The following is a 24,491-nucleotide window of genomic DNA, read 5'->3' as shown; positions in this document are numbered from 1 at the left end:
CGCTTTGCATATCTTGATAACTTGTTTTTAAAATGTAAAAGAATACATTGCAATGATTGCATATAGGTATGTATATAAATTAATATGTCAACAACGCTATACAGAAGTGCTGCACGCATGCATGGTTATATATAATTATATTAAAACAATTTTGCCGTACCGCTATATTTTGGCCGCATTCCTCAGTCACTCTCTCAGTCATTCGAGCTTAGCAACCACCTCCGTCCCCTCCCCCACCACCTCCACCTCCACCATCACCTCCACAACCTCCGCCACCATCACAACCTCCACCACCATCACCACAATAACCACCATTACCACCATATCCCCCAGCAGATCCCCCGCCGCTGTAAACATTTTGTCCAGTCTTTCTCGCGCATGAAATGATGCATGCGCCAACGATAAGCATGCCGACGAAGCCAGCTGGAAGGAACACTATTAGCAAATAGGAACTTTGCCCATCACTACTTGAAGTCGACGAACAAGCCGTACGAACATTTGTGCAAAACGAACTGCGACCTTCACGGGTACAACATGTCAAGCGAGATCCACAATCAGAATCCGATTCACAACCGCTTGTCAGCGTCGCCCATTCACCGAAGAAACTTGCGAATACTGTGAAAACCAAAAATTTCCAATTCTTCATTTCAGCGCTACTCGTTATTAAATGAACATCAAAATGTCGTTATTTCGTATAACAGTAAATAGCGATATTTTAATAATTTGTGTCGACGTTTCTTTCAACCAATGAGACGATAGGTTGTTGGATGTACACTCACACGTCAAGATCCGATATAAAGGTAAATTTAAACTGGAATTGCTGTAGAAAGCATTCAGAGAACAGCATAAGGTTGTACTGCGAACAGAGATATACACAGTAGAATAAGAGAATTATTTCAATGCAACCCAGATCTTGTGTCACGCGAACAGGCTCGCAACCTCTGTCGTTTTGCACCGTTCCGGAAAGGTCGTGCATTATATCTGTATATATATCAATAAAATCTGAGAGCAATAATAGCACAATGAATGTCACAACTTCCTTACCAGGAAAGAGCGGATGCCTCGAAGCGGTTATTATGCCATTCGAAAGCTGAAGCATCCGAATCTCCTGGCAACGCGGACATTACGCCTACACAGTTTTGCTTAAGTTGTTGTAGCAAATTGTGGCTTCAGTGTCTTCGTAACGTTGACTGACGTCGTCTTCTAAGAGCTTTTTAAAGTGAAATTATAAAATATGTATAACAATCGTAACATCTGGAAAAGTATATAGAACACGAGAATCCACCATTACTTCATTACACCTCGCTTTCTGTCATGCATCTTACTTGAACAAGTTCATCTGCATAACAATATATTCTTATAGCAGCACTACCTTGCACCACCTTCACACCTTCTGTTAGCGTTCAATGGTAGTAAATACTATTGCTATGATTATACAAGCTGTGGCTGATCAGCTGAAGTTAAAGATAGTCATTAGTGAGACACGTGAACAATTTTCTGAATACACTATGGTACTGGGATATTCACCAACAGATCAACTTAGAGATATTTATTTAAGTCATATAGATGAGTATCATTATGTATCAACTTTGCCATCACTCAGGTACTTCTAAATCCTGAAGACCTGAACAGTCAAATAGGAGCTCTCAGCTTAAGCAAAGAAGAACAGAATATATGAAAAAATACATGAAGGAAAAACGAGCTAACGAAACACAGAGCCCTGATGCTAAGCAAAAGCGAAGAGCATATGCAATGGAATATAGGAAACGCAAACAAGTCAGTGAGACCTCCCAGCTCTCAAAACAGAGCACGTCTATATTACTGTCATGACTGACATTACAACATATTACTAAGCATATTTTCTATTGCTTGAACAGCGGTAAAAAATAGTGTAGGTAATCATCAAGCCCCATTCACTAGTAGACGGGAAATTAAAAAACAAGGCCAAATCCCTATGGTCCATTTGCTGTCCAAACTAGATTGTTGTAAGCAGATACAAGTACGCTTAGCGTACCTATTTTTTGAGGATTTCGTCAATTTCGTTGTGGTTGTGAGAGGTATGGTGAGAGGCTGAGAGCCTTAAGGCCGGCGCACACTAGAGCTATTTGCTTAGCAAAAAGTCATTTGTGGCGGCCATTGGCGTATGAGCCAGTTGCTCCCGTGTGCGGGCGACGTTTCAGGCGACTTTGGTCATTCGTGCCACTTACGGCAAATATCTAGCATGTTTGATAATTTCTGCCTCGCGTGCCGAAATCTTTCCGAGTGCGGCAAACTGAAAGCTATCTGCTTATGAATTGTCTTAACAGCGCATGCGTAATATACGAAAGTAAACGTCCAAGATAGCGGTGCAAACAAAGCAAAACGAATTGGTGGCTGAGGCCATATTGGAAGACAAACTGGTTGATATTTGGCTAGAATACTGGTGTTTATACGATGTGAATTCTACAGATCAGTTTTAGAAACAGAGAGAAACGGGAATGCGCTATTGCAGAAAGAACTAGTAAGCTTTCTCAAACAGGTAATATAATTAATAGCACTTGAATAACGGATGTTTAAAGCCGAAGTCTAGTCCAGTCCGACGCAACAGCAACAAAAATAACAACACCTCTTCGTCTTCACTTTCATCCATAATTTTGTTTTTGCAATCTGTCCGCCATCTTGGATGTTTACATTCATATAATTTTATCACGCATGCGCTGTTAAGACAATCCATAAGCAGATAGCTTTCATTTTTCCGCACAGGGAAAGATGTTGGCACGCGAGGCAGAAATTATCAAACATGCTAGATATTTGCCGTAAGTAGCACGAATGACCAAAGTCGCCTGAAAAGTCGCCCGCAACTGGCTTACGCCAGTGGCCACGAATGAATTTTTGCTAAGCACATAGCTCTAGTGTGCGCCGGCCTTTAAGGCGATTCTCCATTACGTTCGCTCCGCCCGCGCGGGCGAAGCTCGCTTTGTTTTTCAGGCCGGTCACGGTCGCATAGGCAGAATTTCAAAGGCCGCTTCGCCCGCGCGGGTGAGGCGGACGGTAATGGAGAATCGCCCTTAGGATTGCAAGCGAGCGCCCCGCTTTGGTTCGGTGCACAAGGAAAGAATTTGGCTGTAGTTATGATGTGCAAGCTGCTTTAAGCAAATTTTGAAGGCAAGGGCAAGGTAATGTACTCTAAAGTGTGCACTATTTGTCGATATTTGTTACTTTAGTTCCTCATTTTAGTCATTTGCCCACTGACTAGTATGGAAAGTTTGTATTGCGCAACCGAGATGTCGGATATATCATATTGATGTCTTCTATAAATACTAGTATTTTTAGTAGTAAATCTCAGTTGCTTGTATAATTTCAGTCACATCAACAAACAACTGAAACAAGACGCCTGTTCTGGCGTTAACTCCACGTGCCAGTCTTCAATATAAAGCTTCTGAACATAAACAATACAGTTCATACTCATTTAGATGCCTTGCCAACCTAAATGTTATTCGATCGCGAAATTCAGAAGCACGTCGTACTTTAAAAAGTATAGACGTTCAATTGTTTAAAAATGTAAAAAACCCGCATGGTACGTTCACTTTGTCTTACACTTTGCCTTTGGAATTCGCGCTTATATAGTTATATTAAATCTTCAATCCTGTGCAAACTGCGACGTGTCAACGCGCCCATATCTTGTTAAACGGCGAAGTAGCAGCGATATTATTAAAATAGGTCCAGAATCTATAAGTATTAAATATATTCTGACCCCAATTAAATCTAAACTCAATCGAACAGCATCAAAGATGTAAATAATATAGTTGCTGGTACAATCTATATTTACCGAATTTATACCGAAAAATATGCTGAGCTTCAGAGGAGGTTGGACAGGAAGGAACTAGATAGGATCGACTCATTCGACTGAAACCACGAAGAGCCCGCAATAAGTTAATATTTCATGTATGCATTCAGCGGTAATTTTCACACAATCTCAATTCCGAATTTCATTTCCGTAGTCTGATTAATCTGATTGCGTTTTGGCCAGGTTTTGGCATTTTGTTCTTGTCGCCATAGGGAGCCCAATGGCGAATGGTATTCATTTTTTATTTGAAATAAAAATGCACACTTTAATGATATAGACACATTATATGTCATTTATTTACATGCTTATGTACTTGTCTACAATTTACATGCTAATATGCGTGTCTAACAATGTTTAGGCAATGTAGGTATTATATAGTATATTCTAGAGGTTTAAAGGGTCTTTATTTCGAGTGGAATTATACCACAGGAGTAAATGACAGTAAAACCATGCTATGACTTTGTAAATTTATTGCTACATATGGAGAGAATTGGGCACTTTCATTTTTAACATTGAAGTAGATTGAATAGCCTAATAATTATTTGTGTGTATTTATACTTTTTAATATGTGTATTTTTTTCTCGACCAATGAGATCGCTCTATTTTCTAATCGCGTTTCAGAAAAATTTTGGCTAAAATTTTTGCATTCGTCGCGAAATAAATACAGAAAAAATATAAACATTTAAATTTTTGAGTAAATTTTCAAGTGCACATACGGAAGAAGTAAAGATCTAGTGGTTTCTGCAAAAATCTCAGAGGTAAATGTTATATTGTATCTTATTATGAGGCTTGAACTTGGTCGACTCCCCGCGAATGGCCGACTTAGGTGTAAATCTGTTTACAATGTTTAAAATCAAATATCTGGAATTCCCATGGTTCGATTTTCTTCATTCTTGGTAACTCGAAAGACAATCATATAAGCTTCAAATCTGCACGAATGATCCCGGTGATCCCTAGGCATTTTCCGAGATATTGGGCGTTGAATTGACTGTTGTCAAATCCACGTTGGCGAAAATGGTGTCCATACTTTTGAGAAAAATTGTCCCTTTAGTTTGTGCTATTTTCAATAATTTTTTTAAATTATCAAATTGCTTTTATTTATTATTTCGGAGAGTTACAAGTTGTTTTAATATTTTTTAGAACTTATATTACATTGCGCTGTTTTTGGTGATGAGCGACTGGATCATACGTGTTTCAAACGAACTTATCCTTAGATTTTTTGTTGCATGATCAACAATTATTCCTCAACATGGTCAACTTTAGTGTGCTAACAAGTCCATTTTAATATAATGAAGTCCATTTGAATATAATGTCACAGAATTCACAGAATACTGCATGCATAGACAGAACATAGACAATTGTATGGTAGCTAATGAATTGTTAACATTAGGGAGATTTAGCATGAGGACACAGATTAGGCACTCAAATGTCTAATGTCTAAGAGAGAAGTCTCGTTTACACTTGCGATTTTTGCTGCGATTTTATGTGCGATTTTCCTGTTTTGATAGATGTGAACGAGTAATAAGTTACGAATGCCCTCAGAGGAATGCTCTGATGTATAAGGTTATGGCCATCAAAGGGGATGGAGGAGTGGTAGGTGACCGTGACACGTCTGGGTCTAGTTGCGTTTTTATTGCGTGTTCGTGGTACGCGCGAGAACCTCTTAATGAATGGAAATTTTGGGATTATATTACAAAAATCTATTTGCTATTTAATCGCTTACCACAGACAGCCCATATATATATTTATATAGTAATATATATGTATATATTACCGTATTTTATATAAGGAGTTTTATTTAATACCTTATACTGAAACAGCACAAGAATTTAAAATATTCTCTAAAGTAATTGCAATTTGTGTGGGATTTATTTAACTATGAAATGATTTGGCACAGTGCCATGCATATATAATATATATATATATATATATATATATATATATTATATATATATACATATATATATATATATATATATATATATATATATATATATATATATATACACCCGTTTGCAAAAACGTTGGCCGCAGATAGATAGATAGATAGATACTTGAAGTCAAATTAGAATTGCATATGATTACAATTGCATGGGATTTCAATCATATTACACAACATATGCAATTAATAATCTAATTAGATTTCGACTATCTATCTATATATCTATCTGCAGCCAACGTTTTTGCAAATGGGTGTATATATATATATATATATATATATATATATATATATATATATATATATATATACATGTATATATATATACATATATATATTATATAATTATATATAATTTATATATATATATATATTAATATATATATTAGATGTTACAAAAGTACTTGTCCTGTGGAGAAAGGAATTAGTAACTTACAAAATTATATTCTGATGGGGGTGGGAGCTTTATATTTAGAAGACAAGACTGATGTTATGGTAAATATTTACATATAATAAACAATTAGTTTAAGCACTGTGCTACTTTGTACTGTAATGCAATCGTTTTACCATTATAAAGGTGGATACAGTTGAAAAAAGTTTTTCTTCTAACTGCATGCAGAAAATAAAAGCATTTGAGACCCCATATCGCAAGGCACATGCCTTTAATTGTGTGTTAAAACATTAATAACTTTTAATTTTTACTCTATAAATACTTGCGTAATTGTTCGATTGTATAGCATTTAGATCTTTCTAATATTTTAACATTGTTTGGTTTCATTTGTGCAGTTGAACATAAATGAATCTTTGACTTTGTGAAGTTTGACTTTGAAAATATGACCAAGTTAAGACGTGAATAGATATACCAAATTTATCGAATTGATAAGCATTTGTTAGTCATGGTTGCTTTGTAGCAAACGAAAATGTCGTGACGAGTGAATCGGGTACGTGTGAACGGCGGAATAGTTTGCTTCACCGACTCGAGTCTTCGGCATGTCGGCGTTATATGGAAACCTGGCTTAACTTGCGAAGCACATAGCTCTCATGCCTCTAGTATTAACAGTTATTTTAGAATTCAAAATCCTGAAAGTTTGTTAGTATTTATAGTTTGCATCATCTATTTGTATATATCGAACTTTTCAAGAGCTAAAAGCCTGAAGGAACGCGTACAATTATGAGCTAGTGAAGTCACGTCAACAACATCACACATGAACATGCACCGGTTATTATTAGTAACGAAAATGACATGTTTTGATCGACAAAACAGTACGTTTGGTAAAAACATCATGTACCATGTGATGAGGAAATTTTTCGCGGTATCGCATCCCAGTCCCCTATTTCCGAGCTAGGGGTGTGACATTAAATTTATCTCACTGATATTAGATTGATATTCACTAATGTTAACACTCACACTGATATTCACTAATCTTAAAATACGTTATAAGGTAATTTTTTTACGCCTTCTTCGTGTATACTTTTACTGATTTATAGAATATAGAAATAATTTTCCAGCGAACCTTCGTACTGTATGTTTGCCTCTTCTACAAGCTCACAATACTTTTGGGTATAATATATCAAATCTCAATAATGATATTTCCCTCCGGCGAAGCCCTCGGAAAATATCATCACTTCGGGAAATATTTCGCCGAATCCCCCTCACTCCAGATCTACTGATAAGTATAAATGATAAATATGCACGCAGCTAACAACTAGGGATTATCATAACATTAGATTCAGTGGAAAGCTTTGATCGAAAAACAACGTTAAATAAATAAGTAGCTAAAGTTATAAATGTTGAAAAAAATATCTCATTTAATTTTTATAAACTTTTTGGTTTTCTAGCTCTAAAATGGTAAGCCAAACTATGTTATTTAGGGGAGACCTGTGTGTCCTGTGACACCGGCAAAATAGGTCAATATGTCTATGTATAATCAGGGTCTTTCTTTGCTGTAGAAATTAAAGAAATATGCAACGATATAGCATCTAAATGGAAGTAAAATCCTTCTTAAAAGAAGAACTGAATTTCTTCCAATTCGCATCCATCGTTTTCGATGAATTTCCGAAAATGTTACGTTCGACATTTGTGTTATTGTGGGACTCGAAGATTGCACCGTTGCCTGGTTACCAAGTTTGGGACGACACACCCGCAGTCCGTACGCTTCTTCTGACACTCGAAGGCGGTACAACTCCCATACCAACCAATAAATCGATCGAGGATTGGGATTGTACAGCGCTGTTCCAGGCAAATATTTACTCCAAGACGTTTGCAATCTCTACGACAACGACCATCAAGACACTCCATGATCAATTTATAAAGGGAAAGAAACCCAATCCTTTTCATGCCTCACTGACCAGTCCAACTGGGAACCAGGATGAAACTATAACTTTAGCAATCGACCAAATTCGCCTGCTTAGAAACAATTTATGTCATTTGCCTAAGTCCAGCATAACAAAATCCGATTTTGATGATTATGTTGAACTTGCTAAGGATGCTTTTGTCGCAACTGGATTTTCAACAGACCAAGTTAATTACATTGGTAGTCTTAAGGAGGGACACTTTCCAACTGAAAGGGTTAATGAGTTGAATCGCAAAATTTCGTTTGTTGTGCTGGAGAACCAGAAGTTTCTTAAAGGAACATTAAAAACGTTATCGGATGGTCATGAAAGTATTATACAAAAACTAGATGACATCAATAGGAATGTCATGATTATTAAGAAGCAGACTTCAGGGACAGGTATAGTATGACAATAACTAGATAGAAATTTCTCTTTCATGTCGTCAAGGTTATTCGGAATTTCATTTCGCAAGGTTATTCGTCGCTGAGTACAGCCTTTATATGTGGTCGTTGTCGAAACACGCCTATTTCCATTATTAGGGAGCATATATATATACGACATCACTTTTTAAACCCAATCTATGCTATGCTCAAACATGGTTGAAAAAATTTTAAAATTTTTATTTTCCCAGAATGTACAACAGATGAACAGGGAATTCGGGGACTCGCAGCATTTGGTGCTCTGCTTCCAAATGTAAGCAGTGATGGAGGTATTACCACATTCAAGATTACCGCTAGAAAGTTACAAGTCCTTAAAGATACGGGAATCGATAGTATTACTCTTGGTGAATTTTTTAATGCATGTGAAAAACCTCTCCAAGACGCTGTTAAAAGAGGCTTCAGTGATGGTAGAGATGACCAGAAAATTGGGGAGATCGAAAAAGGTTGTCTTGTTCCATTACATTGTCTTACGGATGAAAGGTTTCTGGAGGTTTTGGATGATTTTGAATCTGGAAGGCTGAAAGAACGTTTGCTGGAAGAATTTTCATCGATTGGAGTTGAAATAGAAGGATTGGAGATTGAAATAAAAAACGTGGAAGAAGTAAACAAAGCGAAGGAAGCCATCAGAAAAAAGTATGTAGATAGCTTTTCATTTTTCAAGTTTACATTTCGTTTTTTTAAACTGATATCATTAATTAGTATATGATTACATGAATTGTGCCACACGTCACCAGTTAATTATAGTGGTTTAATGAAGATAAGTGACATTTGAATTGAAACAACGTTAAATCCTACCAACAATCGGAAGGGTAAATTAAAACATTCTGACTGTTTTAGCAAATTTTAACAGTTCTAATCCACAATTTAAGATCAACGGTTGACAAATCTGCCAGTGCTATGGACGACTTGTCTGGCGAAACTACTAGTATTGGCGACTCCTCTGGTAAAACTATGGATGACCCATCTCTGAGAGCTATGGACAATTTGTCAGATAACATTATGGGTCTCTCATTGGGTGAAACTAAAGACGAGTTTTGTGCAACTATGGAAGACGACTCGCCTGGTTGGACCATGGACGACGCAACTACTAAAGCGATGAACGAAGTATCTGTTGAACCCTTGTGCGTCTCAACGGAGAAGTGGGAGAAAGGAAGATACAAGGAAGACGTACAAAAGCACATTGACAAATATGGCTTGTCTGAGACAGACAGATTTCTTAAAGATAAACCTGAAAAATTGAAACACGTTGAAGTGAATATTGGCGTAGCAGGTGATGCTGGTGTTGGAAAGTCAACCTCTATAACTACCTTTATAAGAAGGTAGGTGATTAAATTTTAGGGATAACATAAATTTTAGGGAAAAGTGAAGAATTCTGTGTGGCAGTAACACTTCATGAACAAGTGTTACTTCCTTTTAATGTTTTTTTAAAAATATGTTTCAATTACAATTATTCATAATATATCAATACGATTATAATACATCAATACGATCAAATTTTGCCATGTGTATTTAGAAAAAAAAATATACATGTCTTAGGTAAATACTTTTCAAAAATACGTATGTAAAAGTAAAACGCCGATATCTCCGGGAATACTGTATGAAAATACACATAGTACATACCAAATTTCAAGTTAGACATTCACGAATCTAAAGAAAGTTATTTCAGTGTAACAGGCCTCTTAATTTTGAAGTTATACGCAAACAAACAGGTTAACTTTTTTGCGCCACTCGGTAGACGGCCATGCATGAAAACTCGCGTACACCCCCGAGCGCACGAGAACATCTCTGGGCTGCCAATGCATGGTTTCGAAAAAAAGGCATATGCTATAGTTAAATCTTGCGTAAGCGGGATCATGTAATCTTCTGACCTCAATAGCTTGCTTTCTTTGTTTTAGCAAACGTTTGACAAAAGAAGAAATAAATGGTGAGTCCTATGTTGACGTTCGCACTTTTATAGATAGAATTTTTCAACCATTTAATCAACACTTTGGCCTACCGCAGTTATTTCATTCCAATCGATTGATTCTAGTTTAGTTAATATGTTTAATTTTTCTGTGTTTTCTCACGTCTCTGAAATACGAATTTGTCCTTTTGGCTTTAATAATATCTCGTGGATATGCTGTAGCCATACCATGATCTAATCCAAGCAAACTTTTCAGGACTTTTACTTTTTTCCAAGAATGTGGAGTGTTCGTAATGAAAACATCTAATATATTATCCCCTCTTGTAGGTGTCTTAACCTTTTGAGAAAATAATTATTGGTTTAGTAGAATACAGACATTTAATTTGTTTAAGTCTCCCACGATTATTATCTTAGCATTGGGTTGGGATGTTCACATAGGCTAAGTCAGACAGGGAATCAACTAAATCGTCAGCATCATATGTATGGTTAGGAGGATGGTAGACGACTGAAACGTAAAGGATGCTATTATCAGTCGTAATTTTGCCCCATACGCGCATTCAAAGTCATTTGTTGAATTTGGCAGCAACTCCATTTCCAGTCATTTCGGCATATAATACTGAGCTGCATGCGAGTGTCAATGATAATATATAATATATAATAAGTGTCAATAGCATTATTTTTCAGATCTGCATATAATGCTGGAAGAGCGTCTGATTTTACCATTGATCTTGCATTTAACACTAGACATTTTAGAATTTGTTGTGGTTTACTTGGCTCACGTCCAACCACATGCATGTACGGATTTTAAGTTGCGGGTACGCTGATGAAGTTTACGTATTCTTTTGAACTGTCGACGTAAAATTTGAACTACTGGAATTGCATTGGTCATTTTGTGTGCCGTTATTTGTGTGGAAATGACACGTAGAGAAGTTCTGACTGGAATTTTAGCCATTAGGCATTACATGCAGATATGTTGATCCCATCTTGGGCTATTCCGGTTTTATTTTTAGTCTGAATGGGATTTCTGACATTTTTCGATTGTCACACACTACATTTAACGAACGCTGTCCAGAACCCCTGAGATTGAACTTGAGACAACATTGAGGATGGTATGTGGATTCTAGCGGATAGTGTTCCTCTACGCGTTGACTTCGAAACAAGGCAATGTGAGTAGGTATTATATTTCGTTGCCCTAAGTAGGATAAGATCTGACTCACTTGCACACTCTCGTGTATTCCAGATAGGAAAAGTTTCTTTACTCTTTTCCGCCTTCGGTCGAACCCAATAAAGCCATCACCGTCAATATTTCTTTGTGATAAATAACTTAATGTTTTACTTTCGGGATTATCGAACATGCTGGGATTTTCCTTGGACTTACAGGACTTGGGGTGCAATTTAACCACTTAAGCATAGGAAGCTTGACGAGTTTTAGCTTTTAAATCTGTATCTGTAATGGTGTTACTATTAGGGTATTGTTCACCTTCAACACAGCCAACAGCGATGTCAATTAACGTCTCGTCATGCAGGCATGTTTGATTGAGCATCAAATTCTGCATCATTAGATTTATCCAGCTGGCTAATGAATTCTACTTCATTGTCTACGGAATTGTTTAATTGGTTTGAAAGTCAATTCCCATACGATCATTTGACAATGGCTGGTTAACAATTTCATTGGTTTTAGAAGAATTAAATACCTCATTAATATTACCAGGGAGCAGCGTGGCAGCGTCCTCAAACAACTTAGCATCAAAATAATGAATGTGGTTTAACAACTGCCTAAAGTAGACAAGAACACTTCTTGACGTTTCGACCTGAGTGCCTTCGTAAGGAGAGTTAGTATGAAAATAAATAGGGGAGAATACATGTTTTGTATGGGGGCAAAACACGTGATAAAAATGGACGAATAAAAAACAAAAATCAAAACAAATTGGAAGACATTACGTTGCCCCATTACGTGACACCTGATTGTAGGCTAAGGATAGCCCGCAATAAGGGAAGCATGATGAGCAACGAAAATGTATAACAACCGGCTTTGATGTTTGCGCTAAGGATTCGAAGTCACCAGTCCATGCAAAGCGTAAAATCGTGTTCGGTTTTGTTGAAGTTGCCACTAAGAGTGTTCTTAACAAAACTACGTTTTTTTACTTCCTCGCTTTAGTGTTTAGTTTAGTTTACAGTGGACGGAGCTCAAAAATACACGTCTGCATGCACCGAATCACAGCCACCTCAAGTCAAGAGTTTGATTGTGTCGTACGTCACTTCGGTAGCAGGCCATGAACTGGAGCACTTGTTGGTAAAGCCCGGAACCGTTTACCGAACCCCAACATCTTGAAATAATCTTCTTTAAAAGTTTGCGTAACCTGGAACCCAATATCTTTTACGGACATTGGCCATTGCGATTCCAACACCACTGTGTAATTATAAAGTAGACACATGGGATCGATGGACAACTTTCTCGGTGAACAATTCTTCATCTGGCAAGTAAACAGGATTTTTCCCTTAAATACGTCCGTGGCATTCCCAGATCCCATCCTATTTTCTGTTAACCACAACTGTTCCTTATCCATTAAGAAAGTTGGATGATTTTGCACTCGCTATTGTGCTTGTTTTACCATGAACGTTTCATGTCTCGTATATTCTTCCGTAGAGATTTCGCCCGTTATTTTCTTGGCTGAGGGTCGACAGTTGTTGATGAACCGCGTCACGTAACACATCACTCTTTACACAGATCGAACTTCTCCAAACTCTCTCGACAGGACAGGTTTCTTTCACTGCACCAACGGCATACACCTCCCGATAGACTTTTCTTTCAGCCTCACTCGTTTCGCTCGGCTTTGTTACAAGATTGGGTGGCCATTCTGTTTCGTTCGCCAACTAATCCGGACCATTCCACCACAATTTGTTGCCCTCGAAATTGCCGTGGTTCCCACGTCAGCCAGATTAACATCTGCATGTAAGCACATGTCGCCAAATCACGTTTTCATGACTTTTCATTTTTTAACTCGGTTTTCGACGAACTGCCTGTAGTGCCCCTCCTGATTCAACCAATGAAGCACTACTGTGCTATCGAGCAAACAGTGGAGTTTATCTGCTAACTTGAACCCCTCAAGGGCCTTCCTGACATTCACACCGAGGTTCACCGCCATATGCCCAGCGATCAGTTGCAGTCTTTGGATCGTAAGATTGTCTTCGAATCAAGATTTGGCTGTCACTAGGGCTGGGGTAGTACCAGAAACTTGCTTGACGACCGCGTGTACCGCTGCGCACACTCCTCTCTTGCTCGCGTCTCCAAAACAATGCAAGTGAATTTCCGTCAGTGATTCACAATGAATCGGGACACTACGAGGAAATGACACGACTTCTGGTAAAACACTCTCATGCACATTTGGATCATCGTTTTTTCAGTCCGTCCAAATAGCTCCCTCCCAGCCAACCTTAGATTCACAGATTTCTCGGAAGATCAACTTGCCTTCAAGTAACGTGGGGGAAAGTATACCAAGTGGGTCGTACACTTTGGCAAGATAAGCTAACACGCCACGTTTCGTTTGGACAGTACATACCAGTACAGTTCTTACCCAGAAGTTCCATGACATAACCAAAAGTTTACACAAGTTGTTTGTGTTGACAGCATTCAGTTGATGTTTTGTTAGTTCGCCATCGTTCAAATCGGATTCAAGCTCAGTAGCATTTGAATACCATTTGTGCAAACGAGATCCCTGGAAAATCTCAACAACATCCCGTTTAAGCTAGACAGCCTTAATTTTCGGTCGACGTACAAATTTTTGCGGATTTCCGCCACACTCTCGGGATATCGCGGTTCGATAGATTCTAGATGTTGGTCGATGACTCTGTTCAGCACAAAAGGCTAGGACGTCAGTCCAAAAACGACACGGGTAAACTGGAGTACTTCGATCTCGGTGGACCGGAGGTCCAATGGAAACGAAGTACATCCCGATCAGGTTCGCGTATTACGATCTGAAGGACAGAAATCCGAAATTTATAGCCGTTGATGCGCACAACTATCACCGAATGTACCACTGTACTTCAACCCACGTGACTCGCTGTACATGTCAACGTTTATCATGCACAAATTGACGTGTGATGTCTTCCTTGGCAGTTTTGGCATTTCTCTTTGCTGTCTCGCATCAAGTTTATCTAAGCTCTTCAATGTCTGTAGGGATTCAACGTTGTGGATTTTTGCTACATATCTTTCACGGACAGAAGGTAATTCGAGAATACTTCTTACCTATGCTCCAACTACTTATTAGTTTCCCCGTATTTCTTCTGGAGAATAATTTTAGCTCTGTCATGGCCTTTCTCTTTGAAGGGTGGACCATGGATCAACTCCCTTACTTTCACTTCAACCAACTTCTGCTTCAGTAATCTTCCTTACACATTTATCTGCTTCATTCAACATCTCTTCTGACTCTTTTGCCGATTCTTTTACTTCTTCATCCCATTTTCCGTGTATAAACATGTTCTCTTCAATTTTTCCTTCAGAATTTTTCTTACCATGGTTGAAATGGCACTGACAGGAAGGCGTTGTTTATCCATTGCTTCATTTATCATGTTTAGAAATAATATCATCCGATTTGCCGATTCGAAATTTTAGTGTTTTTATTTTTCCGTCAAGTTCCTTGATTAAACGCCAGACTTGGGGTACAAATTTACAACGTTACAGTACACAACGATTGTTTTAAATGAAGTACTTGTTCAGTTTCGCGCCCAGTTCCCTTGTTCACGCACGATGGAAATCGTTCCAAATTCCAGATAAATGGCGTGAAGACACTCGTGAAAACAAATTCTCAAAATTGAATAATAATATTAATATCCAACGTACAATTGGTACAAATAGCAATTGCAGAGGCTCAAACCGCCAAGAACTAAGCGCGGCCCTTTAAGAATCCAATTAAGTGCGGTTTCTAGAAATGTTTATAATAGTTTTAAACTCACAAATATCGCCGTAGATTATTCACTTTCGTCGCTTTGTTTTAGCGATGTGCCGATATTTCAACTTGCCGACGAAATTCGCTGTAAATTCTTTGATTTTCCACTGAAACCTCGTAGATCTACCGAGGTCCTGGCAGGAACGCCACTATGTCGAAAACGTATGCACCGATATCAGTACTTTCCTGAATTAGTCACAAAAAAACTAATATTTCAAAGCTTAGTAAAAAAAATAGGTACGCGGCGCGTACATGTGACTACCGCTCTCTCTTTGTCATCTGAGTGGTATCATGGATTTAGCTGGCAGAATAGCTTGTGCTAATAGTTGTAGTGTAGCCAGAAAGAGTGTAGAACTGACAAAGAGAAAAAATGTGCAACGCCGAGCCGAAAACAACTTTCGGATTCTTTGCTGCTTTACTTAAACGTTGCCCATATAATTTTGTGATCGGTAAAATAAGTTTCTAAAATGCCTGAATTAACAATTTGGGATGTGTTTAAAAAGATGTGGTCAATAGTAGTTCTATTGTCCGTGGTAAAAGAGGTAACTAACTGTGTATAATTATTGTCTCTTCATGCAATTAATGCAACGATCGCTGGTTCATCGTCGGGAGTGTATTGAAAATTGTACTGTGACGCTTTTGGCGATGCGATAACGGTCATGTCGTTGATTTTGTATTCATCTTCTATACTTTTCCAGCCTGGACCGATCAGATAGTTCGAGATCTGCACTGGCATTAGAGTTTTCTCTTCCTCCGCCAGAATATCATACTTTGCTTTTGAAAAGCACACGACTCGTACCCATTTGTCTTGCATATGGAGTTCGAAATCGCACCATTCAGTTTTTTTACCTTTTTTCAAAGGTGACAGGTTGTGGATGTAGCCAATAACGGCCGGATTATTTCTTCGCGAAGCCATGAATATCGTCTGATTAAACTGATTCACTGAATCAGCACGGTAAACTGGGTGTGACTTTTTATACTAAAGCGCATGGTTGACACTACTGTAGTCAAAAGAATGGGCCATGTCATTACTGGAGGTCATTGGTGCATGTATAAAATCCTTTGTCAGTCAGAGAAGAATACACTGGATCAGTGAGGATCAGCATATTATTATCACTGTCCATTGCTGATGATTTATGAAGGGGCTCCTTCTTTCCCAAATGAGCAGGCTATTTTACTCACCATGCCAATAATTACCACATTCATTGATCATATTCAATGATGGCAGTAAAGTTAATGCTGATGAATGACGATGCGTGACGATGTATAAAATAATTCGGATCACGTATAATTTTAGCATAATTTTAGGTATAATGACACAGCCTTTTATTTTGCGTTCCTGCCTCTACTTATGTTTACATAATTTATAAACTGATTGTGCATGTGAGCTATATGCTAAAGTTTCAGCAGACAGCATTCACATCTACAAATATTACATGTTACTATTAAAGTATATAGAAATTTCATTTGGTTTTGCTACGCATCCGCCGTATTGATTAACTCCAAATTTCATAAAATATGAGCGATTAGCCGTTTTCACATCAGAAGACGAACAAATCGTCTATAGACAAACAAATCGCCTGCTGTCGGCGGTCTGAAGGTGTCGTCTAAATACTGTAGCTGTTTTCACACTAGAAGACCATATGTGTCGTTTAAATATTATTGATTATTATATTTGAGTAAGACGTGCAAAGTTCAAACAGCTCAAAAATGTAAACCTTTTTAGCGTTTATAAGATAGGGCGGTGAAACGGTGATATAACCCTTGATTTATGTGCATGTGATGCATGGGCAACTTAATGCAAGTAAATATGGCGTTTCAAGCAACGTTCGAAGATTAGTTGAAAGAGGAAACTTTTGATTTGGTTTTCGTTTTCGAGCTAAGTTGGGGAGTTCATCTAATTTATAAAATATATATAGCTTATTTACCAGATTGGAGGTACGTATATAGGGAAATATTTTTAATTTTCAAAAATTAACACATTTAGTTTGTCTCTTTGAGTTTCGAATTAAAATTTGATTTCAAAACATTTGGCGCCCTTCCTTGCTGGCCCCAGTCTTAAAGTGCATCACACATGTTTCATACCAATGTATCGCCGTTTCAACGCCCTATCTTATATACGCCCTGGCTGAACTAACGAGAATCCCCACATTCTCAGCGAAAAATAGGGAGAAGTGGGAACAAGCAAACAAGGAAGATGCACGAAAGCATATTGAAAAATATGGCATATCTGGCATCGAAAATTATTTTCGCGATAAACTTGAATCTGAAGAGTGGAAAGATATTGAAGTAAATATAGCCGTAACCGGTAATTGTTGTGCTGGAAAGTCAACCTTTATTAACAAGTTTAGAGGGTAGGTGGTTAAATCTTTTTGACATATATAGGAAACTGCGATTATTTCCATCGAATTAAAATAAACTATCAAACATTGTGATTGGACGAAATTACTCGCAGCAAGCTTGCGAGTTAAGGCCATGTCTGTTACACGGTGCAATTTTTTTTGTAACTTGCAATGCAATCCTACTTTTACAGTGGATTTCATAAAACTTTGGCTGCTCCAGTTGCGAACTATGTTTGGAAACTGTCAAGTGGGCGGGGAAGTTGTCAATTCCGTTTTGTATTTCGCAACGAAGTTCCGAAGTTCAAAATCGAACTCGATTTCAAATCGAACTTTGCGGGCAATTTGACTCAGTCTCTATAAAACGGCCACTATAAAATACCTGGGCAAAGCAATTACAATATATTTCTTTGCTGCATTGAAATTGCTTTGCCCTGATATTTTATAGTGGCCATTTGATTTAGTCAAATTGCCCGCAAAGTTCGATTTGAAATTCCGAAGTTCGATTTGAACTTCGGAACTTCGTTGCGAATTACAAAACGGAATTGACAACTTCCCCGCCCACTTGACAGTTTCCAAACATAGTTCACAACTGGAGCGGCCAAAGTTTATGAAATCAACTGTAAGATACGAATTTAGTACAGAGTATTCAAAACGTATAAGTGTAAGAAACGCACATGGAGTGTAATAAACATAAGAGTTACCTAGTGGCCAAATTTACATCTCTCACAAGTAGAATTGCATTGCAAGTTGCAAGAAAAATTGCACCGTGAAACATGGCCTTTAGTTTTTGCGCGATGAGTGAGTTAGAGCCTTGTTGTGATAAGAAAGTACCATGCTTGCGTGTATTGAAAATTATTTTCCAAAAGATTCCGATAAAGTACAACAAAATTTCATGTTTTTATCATGCTAATATTAAAGAAGTAATCATGCGATGTTGCTCGCACTATATATTTATCCCAGTGAACTGTAATAAATAGCTGGAACGATGCCTCCTCATTGTTTTTGTGAAGCCAAAATTTTGGGACTTTACCCCCAAGCACGCGTACTTGCCATCGCATGATTTACACGTTTTTGTAGAATTACGTAGCTAGAATTTACACTTATTCCATGACATTACATGCAAATATCAACATTCAGTGACAAAAGAACAATACCATTGTGTAATTTGTTTTTCGAGCTCACTTTTAGGAAGTAACTTTAAAAAATAATTACTTTCTTATTAGTTTTTATATACTAAAACGATTATAGATTACTCCGATGCTCGCGCTCGATTTCTACGATGTATTATAGTTGAACCGTAAACCCGTAACTAATTGTTAAATATATAATATTTATGCGTATATTTAATGATATTTCCTATAAATGATTTTCAGACTAAAAAAAGGAGATAAAGGTGCGGCGAAGACAGGTGTCACGGAGACTACAAGAGAAAAGACTGTGTACTATCACCCTAACAATAACAAAATAAAGTTTTCGGATCTACCTGGTTTAGGTATGTACTATATACAGTTGTTCAATGGTAAAGCAAATTTTCTTATATGATTGTGGCCGTCGTGTTTTTTAAAACAAGACGCCTGTTCTGGCGTTAACTCCGGCGTGCCGCGCACGTGCCAGTCTTCAATATAAAGCTTCTGAACATAAACAATACATGCAGTTCATGCTCATTTGCCTTGCGAACCTAAATGTTGTTCGATCGCGAAATTCAGAAAAACATCGTACTTTAAAAAGTAAAGAAGTTCAATTGTTCAAAAATGTAAATAAACCGCATGATACGTTCACTTTGTCTTATACTTTGCCTTTGGAATTCGCGCTTATATAGTTATATCAAATCACCAATCCTGTGCAAACTGCAACGTGTCAACTGTCAACGCGCCCATACACGACCAGATTTAAGTCTTCTATAGCTATTTCTATAAGCGCCCTATCAAAAGTCCATTAACACTCCAAAGTGTTGAATCGTTAGGCAAAATTTGCAAATCTGTTTAAATTTATCAAATGTAAAATCAGTTAATTTAGATATAATTAGGGAAAGAGGCCGTAATCCCGCAAGGACCGTCTTCAGTTCCGTGAACAACAAGATGTCTCAACTCATGATACAAATTCAGAATTCTTCTACCCCAATTTGCATTAGCAGAGAATTCATAACTAGTCAAAAGTAGTCGTGTTCGAGGTGATAATATTTATTTTCCAAAAGGTACACAGAACAACCCAGATTTCAAAACCTACTGCAAAGATTTCGAATTGGAGAACTGCGACACTTTCCTTATCTTCTGCAAAGACTGCTTTACCCAAAACAACCGCTTGCTGGCGGAAAAAGTAAAAGAACTTGGAAAGCCATTCTTTTTTATACGCACACATATTGATGTGGATTACGAGAACGAAGTTAAAGGTGATGATGAAGAATATGATGATGTTGATGGAAAAAAAGAAAAAGCAATGCTCGAAAAGATTACAAAATACTGTCTTGTAAACTTGAAAGATCTTGGAGCAAGCCAGAAAAATGTATTTCTGATCAGCAATCGTCACCAAGACAAGTGGGACTTTGGTCGTCTTACACAGGCTATTTTGGATGCCATACCACAACTTCAAAGGGAAAGCCTAACGCTGTCTTTAACAAGCCTCTCAAAAGATCTTATAAAAAGAAAAGTGAAAATACTTGCAGGTATTTATCAAACATGCGTAAATTAGTTTTTCCTGAAAATGTCGCCAAAGAGCTGCTGCAATTAATTTCTGTAGCCTTTAGATTAGCGACCACTACATATATTTACCGCTGGAGAGAGGTATTAATTGTGGTTATTAAGCCACGCAACCGGCGAGATTCATCTGCGAAGAAAATAGCGGAGAATTATGATTTATTCAATTTAAATTGCCAGCCATAATTTTTAGTCGGAAGAAAGACGTTCTCAGAACGCAAAAAAGTACTAAAACGGCATTTAAACCAACTTTACAAGTTGTCGGCGATGTCAATGATTTATAAGACAAGGAAGCCTTGGATATAAGTCTAGCTCCAAGATTCCACTTCCACTTTGTACATTTGTTTTATACTAGATAATATATAATATATAATGCATGTATGATGTTAAGGTTGTACAGTAAAAATGTACAATAAAATGTTAATAGTACCGTGCACGCGGGTAATATATAAATCGTCTTTTATGGTAATAGAACTAGGAGATCATTCGGAATGTACAACAATGCGCAGAATAGTTTAAAGTATATTATTTTTAACATGCACCTATACTATATTTTTAACATGCACCTATACTAAATTTATTTCAGGTAAAATTTGGATGGTTGCAGCTGCTTCAGGTGTCGGTGCCCTAGTTCAGGTGCCCGAGTTTTCATTTACACTCGATATCGCCCTTTTGACAAATGAAGTTTGGAAGTACAAATCCCATCTTGGTGTTCCTGATGAAACTGCCCCTGAGTTTAAATTAGTAAAGAGGCGAAGAACTCAGGAAATTGTACGCATGCTTTTTTCCAGCAGTGCGGAGGAGATTAGTAAATTAATGAAAGTATACTGTGCAGGTTCCACTGTTGAAGAATTTGCCCCATACATCCCGTTCGTAGGAAGTGCAATTGCTGCAAGCATTTCGTTTGGTTGTACATACAAATTCCTCCATGGATGTCTTAACGAATTAGAAAATGCGGCGTTAAATTACTTGGATACGATGAAATTAGAGAAACAGAAAAGGCATAGCAAGGGAGACAGAACGCGCGATGACTAGTGTCAACTGGAACTGAAAAACGGACATTTACTTTTTTTCTTTCGTATTTTAAATAAGTTAAATGCTTACATCGCGAGTAAGTAAATAGTCTCAGTTAATCTTACATGCACGAGGAAGCAAATATAGTCTGAAATAGTTTAGTTAACCATAAATGCATGAGTAAGCGAAAGTTTAGTTGACCTTACATGAATGAGTAAAGAAATAGTTCACCTTACATGCACGAGTAAGCAAATAGTTTAGTTCATCTTACATAAATAAGTAAGCGAATTAATAAACTGATTCCATCATGACAACAAATGAACTCATAGAAACTCAATCAACCTTCATCTTAAGGTAAGACTCTTTACATATGAATCAGTATAATTAAAGAAATAGTCAATACTAACCGTACATGCATGAGTAAGCAACTTTCAACTCATATGTTATCATTATATATAAAAGACTAGAGATGTTAATTGCTAAAGTATAGAAATATAGTATTAAATAATAAATCATTGTAAGTAATCGGTTTTTACCATCTTTGTTAATGTTGCAAGCAACTTGAGCCATGCAAGTTGGTCCTCGGTCTTAGGGAGTGCCACTATTATTCACTGCATGAATCAATTTGACCTCTTGCATGTTTTGAGACAGAAATTTGAAGGGATTTCGTCAAGGATTTACCGACAAGTAATCTGGTACTTTGCTAGTAAAGTTGCAATTCTGATATGTTCCATTACATTTATCCTTCTGGGGCTGGTTGTATCAAGCCCGTTTAGCTTAAACGGTGGATAAGTTTAAAATAGAAAGCAAGTCTGCCGTTTTACTCAACAAGCGAACTAAATGTTTACAACTACATATTCAGTGCATAATATTCAAGTTGACTCATTCAAGAGAGTTGTAAGAGTGTTATTTAATTTTCACTTATCCACCGTTTAAGCTAAACGGGCTTGATACAACCGCCCCCTGGGGCCGGTTGTTCGAAAAGTGGATAAGTCGCTATCACTGGAATTATTATATAGCTCAGTGGTCGCTATCCAACGGATAAGTCGCTATCCAACGGATAAGTTTTATCCAGCGTGTGACTTGCGTTGCACGAAGCTTGGATAACTTTATCCAGGGGATAAAAATCGCCTGGATATCTACCGGATAAATTTATCCAAGGTTCGGAGGTGGTTTAAATCCACTATCCAGTGGATAAATTCAAAGATACAAGGTAACACTGTAAACATTTATATAAAATAGGACAAAAATGCAATATTCCTGTTACTGTGTTTCAACAAACTAATACACATCATGATTGTATTCACTATTAAAAATGTTTTCGAAGTGCAATTTGTCGCAGCAGCGTCACTACGCACATTCCGTTCCGAGCGGCGATTTTTGGACATCCTCGCATTTATTACAGGCGGTAAATTTACTATACGCTTCTAATCAGTTTATAAACGCGAATATGCAAAGAACGATTCAACCTTTTCCAAGGAAACTTGCTAATATCTAAGTAATTTCATTCACGAACAATAAAATAGTGTTCCTAAATTTGCTATGGGACCGAAAGGCAAAGCGTTGCAAGGTCAAGGAATAAAATTGCAATGTGTTTAATTAATAAAATCACTATGATGTAAAGTGCAAAGTTCGAGCAAATCACTTGTTCAAGTCTTTTCCATTCAGTAACTATACTCGAGAATTCGTAATGATTATGAATTCAATGTTGTAAATGCTTAGCAACAGCTGACTTTGTGGTACGAAATTTCAGGATAATCCTGTTTTCTTCCGGTAAATTTTAACTTATCTATTGGATAAGCTATACACTTCACTATCCACGCTTCGTGCAACGCATTTTTATCCAATGTATAACTATCCACCGGATAGCAGTTTTATCCGTTGGATAGGAATTATCCGTTGGATAAGTTATCCATCTTTCGAACAACCGGCCCCTGGGACACCGCAGAAATTGGTGTTTAAGACGTTTCAACCTGAAAATCTAATCGCTGGTTCACAATTGTGCATTTCTGTATCGCCCTATCAAAGAGAAATCTTTTGAATATCTTAAAAAAGTTCAATTTTTCTTCTGAATACGCATTCTGCAATCTTTTGACAGCTCATCATACACATCTGACCGCTGTGAAATGGCCATTTTGAGGCTTAAAGTATACACAAGGTTATTAATTCAGACGATTCGTTTTTACCGTGAGCAAGCTTCAAATCTTTTGTGCAAGACATATTTTCTTGAATATTTATAAATCTTTTTCCTCACCAAGTTTGAAGTCTAAGTATCGAGAATTGCGGCTAAGCCTATACCAATTTCCGCGGTGTCGGCCCCTGGTGGATAGCGCTATCCAGCCTTACAACCGGCCGCTGCATGGTGGCCTGAATCAGACAGAGGTTTTACTCCTGTTAAGGAATAGACTAAAATTACATTCTACACTATGGCTATGCAGTGTTTACCTTAATTGATTGATAGAGATCAGGGGCCGGTTGTATGAAAGCCGGATAGCGCTATCCATCTGGGGCCGGTTGTTCGAAAGATGGATAACTTATCCAACGGATAAGTCCTATCCAACGGATAAATCTGCTATCCAGTGGATAGTTATCCATTGGATAAAAACGCGTTGCACGAAGCGTGGATAGTGAAGTGGATAGCTATCCAATAGATAAGTTAAAATTTACCGGAAGAAAACAGGATTATCCTGAAATTTCGTACCACAACGTCAGCTGTTGCTAAGCATTTACAACATTGAATTCATAATCATTACGAATTCTCGAGTATAGTTACTGAATGGAAAAGACTTGAACAAGTGATTTGCTCGAACTTTGCACTTTACATCATAGTGATTTTATTAATTAAACACATTGCAATTTTATTCCTTGACCTTGCAACGCTTTGCCTTTCGGTTCCATAGCAAATTTAGGAACACTATTTTAATGTTCGTGAATGAAATTACTTAGATATTAGCAAGTTTCCTTGGAATAGGTTGAATCTTTCTTTGGATATTCGGGTTTATAAACTGATTAAAAGCGTATAGTAGCTATATTTACCGCCTGTTATAAATGCGA

At 37.5% G+C, this 24,491-nt stretch overlaps 2 protein-coding genes across 2 annotated transcripts; one reads left to right on the top strand and one right to left on the bottom strand.

Annotated features, from left to right (window-relative positions):
• Window positions 1–208: 208 nt before the first annotated feature.
• LOC114520797 (glycine-rich protein DOT1-like) lies at window positions 209–646 on the bottom strand. Its single transcript, XM_028541130.1, has one exon. It carries the CDS (start codon window positions 644–646, stop codon window positions 209–211), a length of 438 nt encoding a protein of 145 aa, XP_028396931.1.
• A 2,440-nt stretch (window positions 647–3,086) lies between these two features.
• Window positions 3,087–21,921, top strand: LOC114520930. The gene is made up of 9 exons (XM_028541278.1): window positions 3,087–3,155; window positions 7,716–8,497; window positions 8,731–9,172; window positions 9,409–9,858; window positions 10,435–10,463; window positions 17,547–17,742; window positions 19,104–19,222; window positions 19,925–20,392; window positions 21,010–21,921. The coding sequence occupies exons 2-9, from the start codon at window positions 7,750–7,752 to the stop codon at window positions 21,456–21,458; spliced, it is 2,901 nt and encodes a 966-aa protein (XP_028397079.1). The 5' UTR covers window positions 3,087–3,155; window positions 7,716–7,749; the 3' UTR covers window positions 21,459–21,921.
• The last annotated feature ends 2,570 nt before the right edge of the window (window positions 21,922–24,491 follow it).

The sequence above is a fragment of the Dendronephthya gigantea genome, unplaced genomic scaffold (assembly GCF_004324835.1).
Source record: "Dendronephthya gigantea isolate DGI-Jeju-01 unplaced genomic scaffold, DenGig_1.0 000018F, whole genome shotgun sequence".
In the NCBI taxonomy this organism is placed as follows: Eukaryota; Metazoa; Cnidaria; class Anthozoa; order Malacalcyonacea; family Nephtheidae; genus Dendronephthya; species Dendronephthya gigantea.
The sequence above is the reverse complement of the archived record's forward strand: the minus strand, read 5'-3'. Positions and strand labels throughout refer to the sequence as shown.

Bases quoted from the DNA above. Each gene is read 5' to 3' on its own strand.
- LOC114520797 (XM_028541130.1), bottom strand. From the start codon at position 646: ATGAAGAATTGGAAATTTTTGGTTTTCACAGTATTCGCAAGTTTCTTC.
- LOC114520930 (XM_028541278.1), top strand. From the start codon at position 7,750: ATGGAAGTAAAATCCTTCTTAAAAGAAGAACTGAATTTCTTCCAATTC. The intron at 9,859-10,434 runs GTAGGTGATTAA...TCTTTGTTTTAG, and splicing joins ATAACTACCTTTATAAGAAG to CAAACGTTTGACAAAAGAAG. The intron at 19,223-19,924 runs GTATGTACTATA...ATTTTCCAAAAG, and splicing joins TTCGGATCTACCTGGTTTAG to GTACACAGAACAACCCAGAT.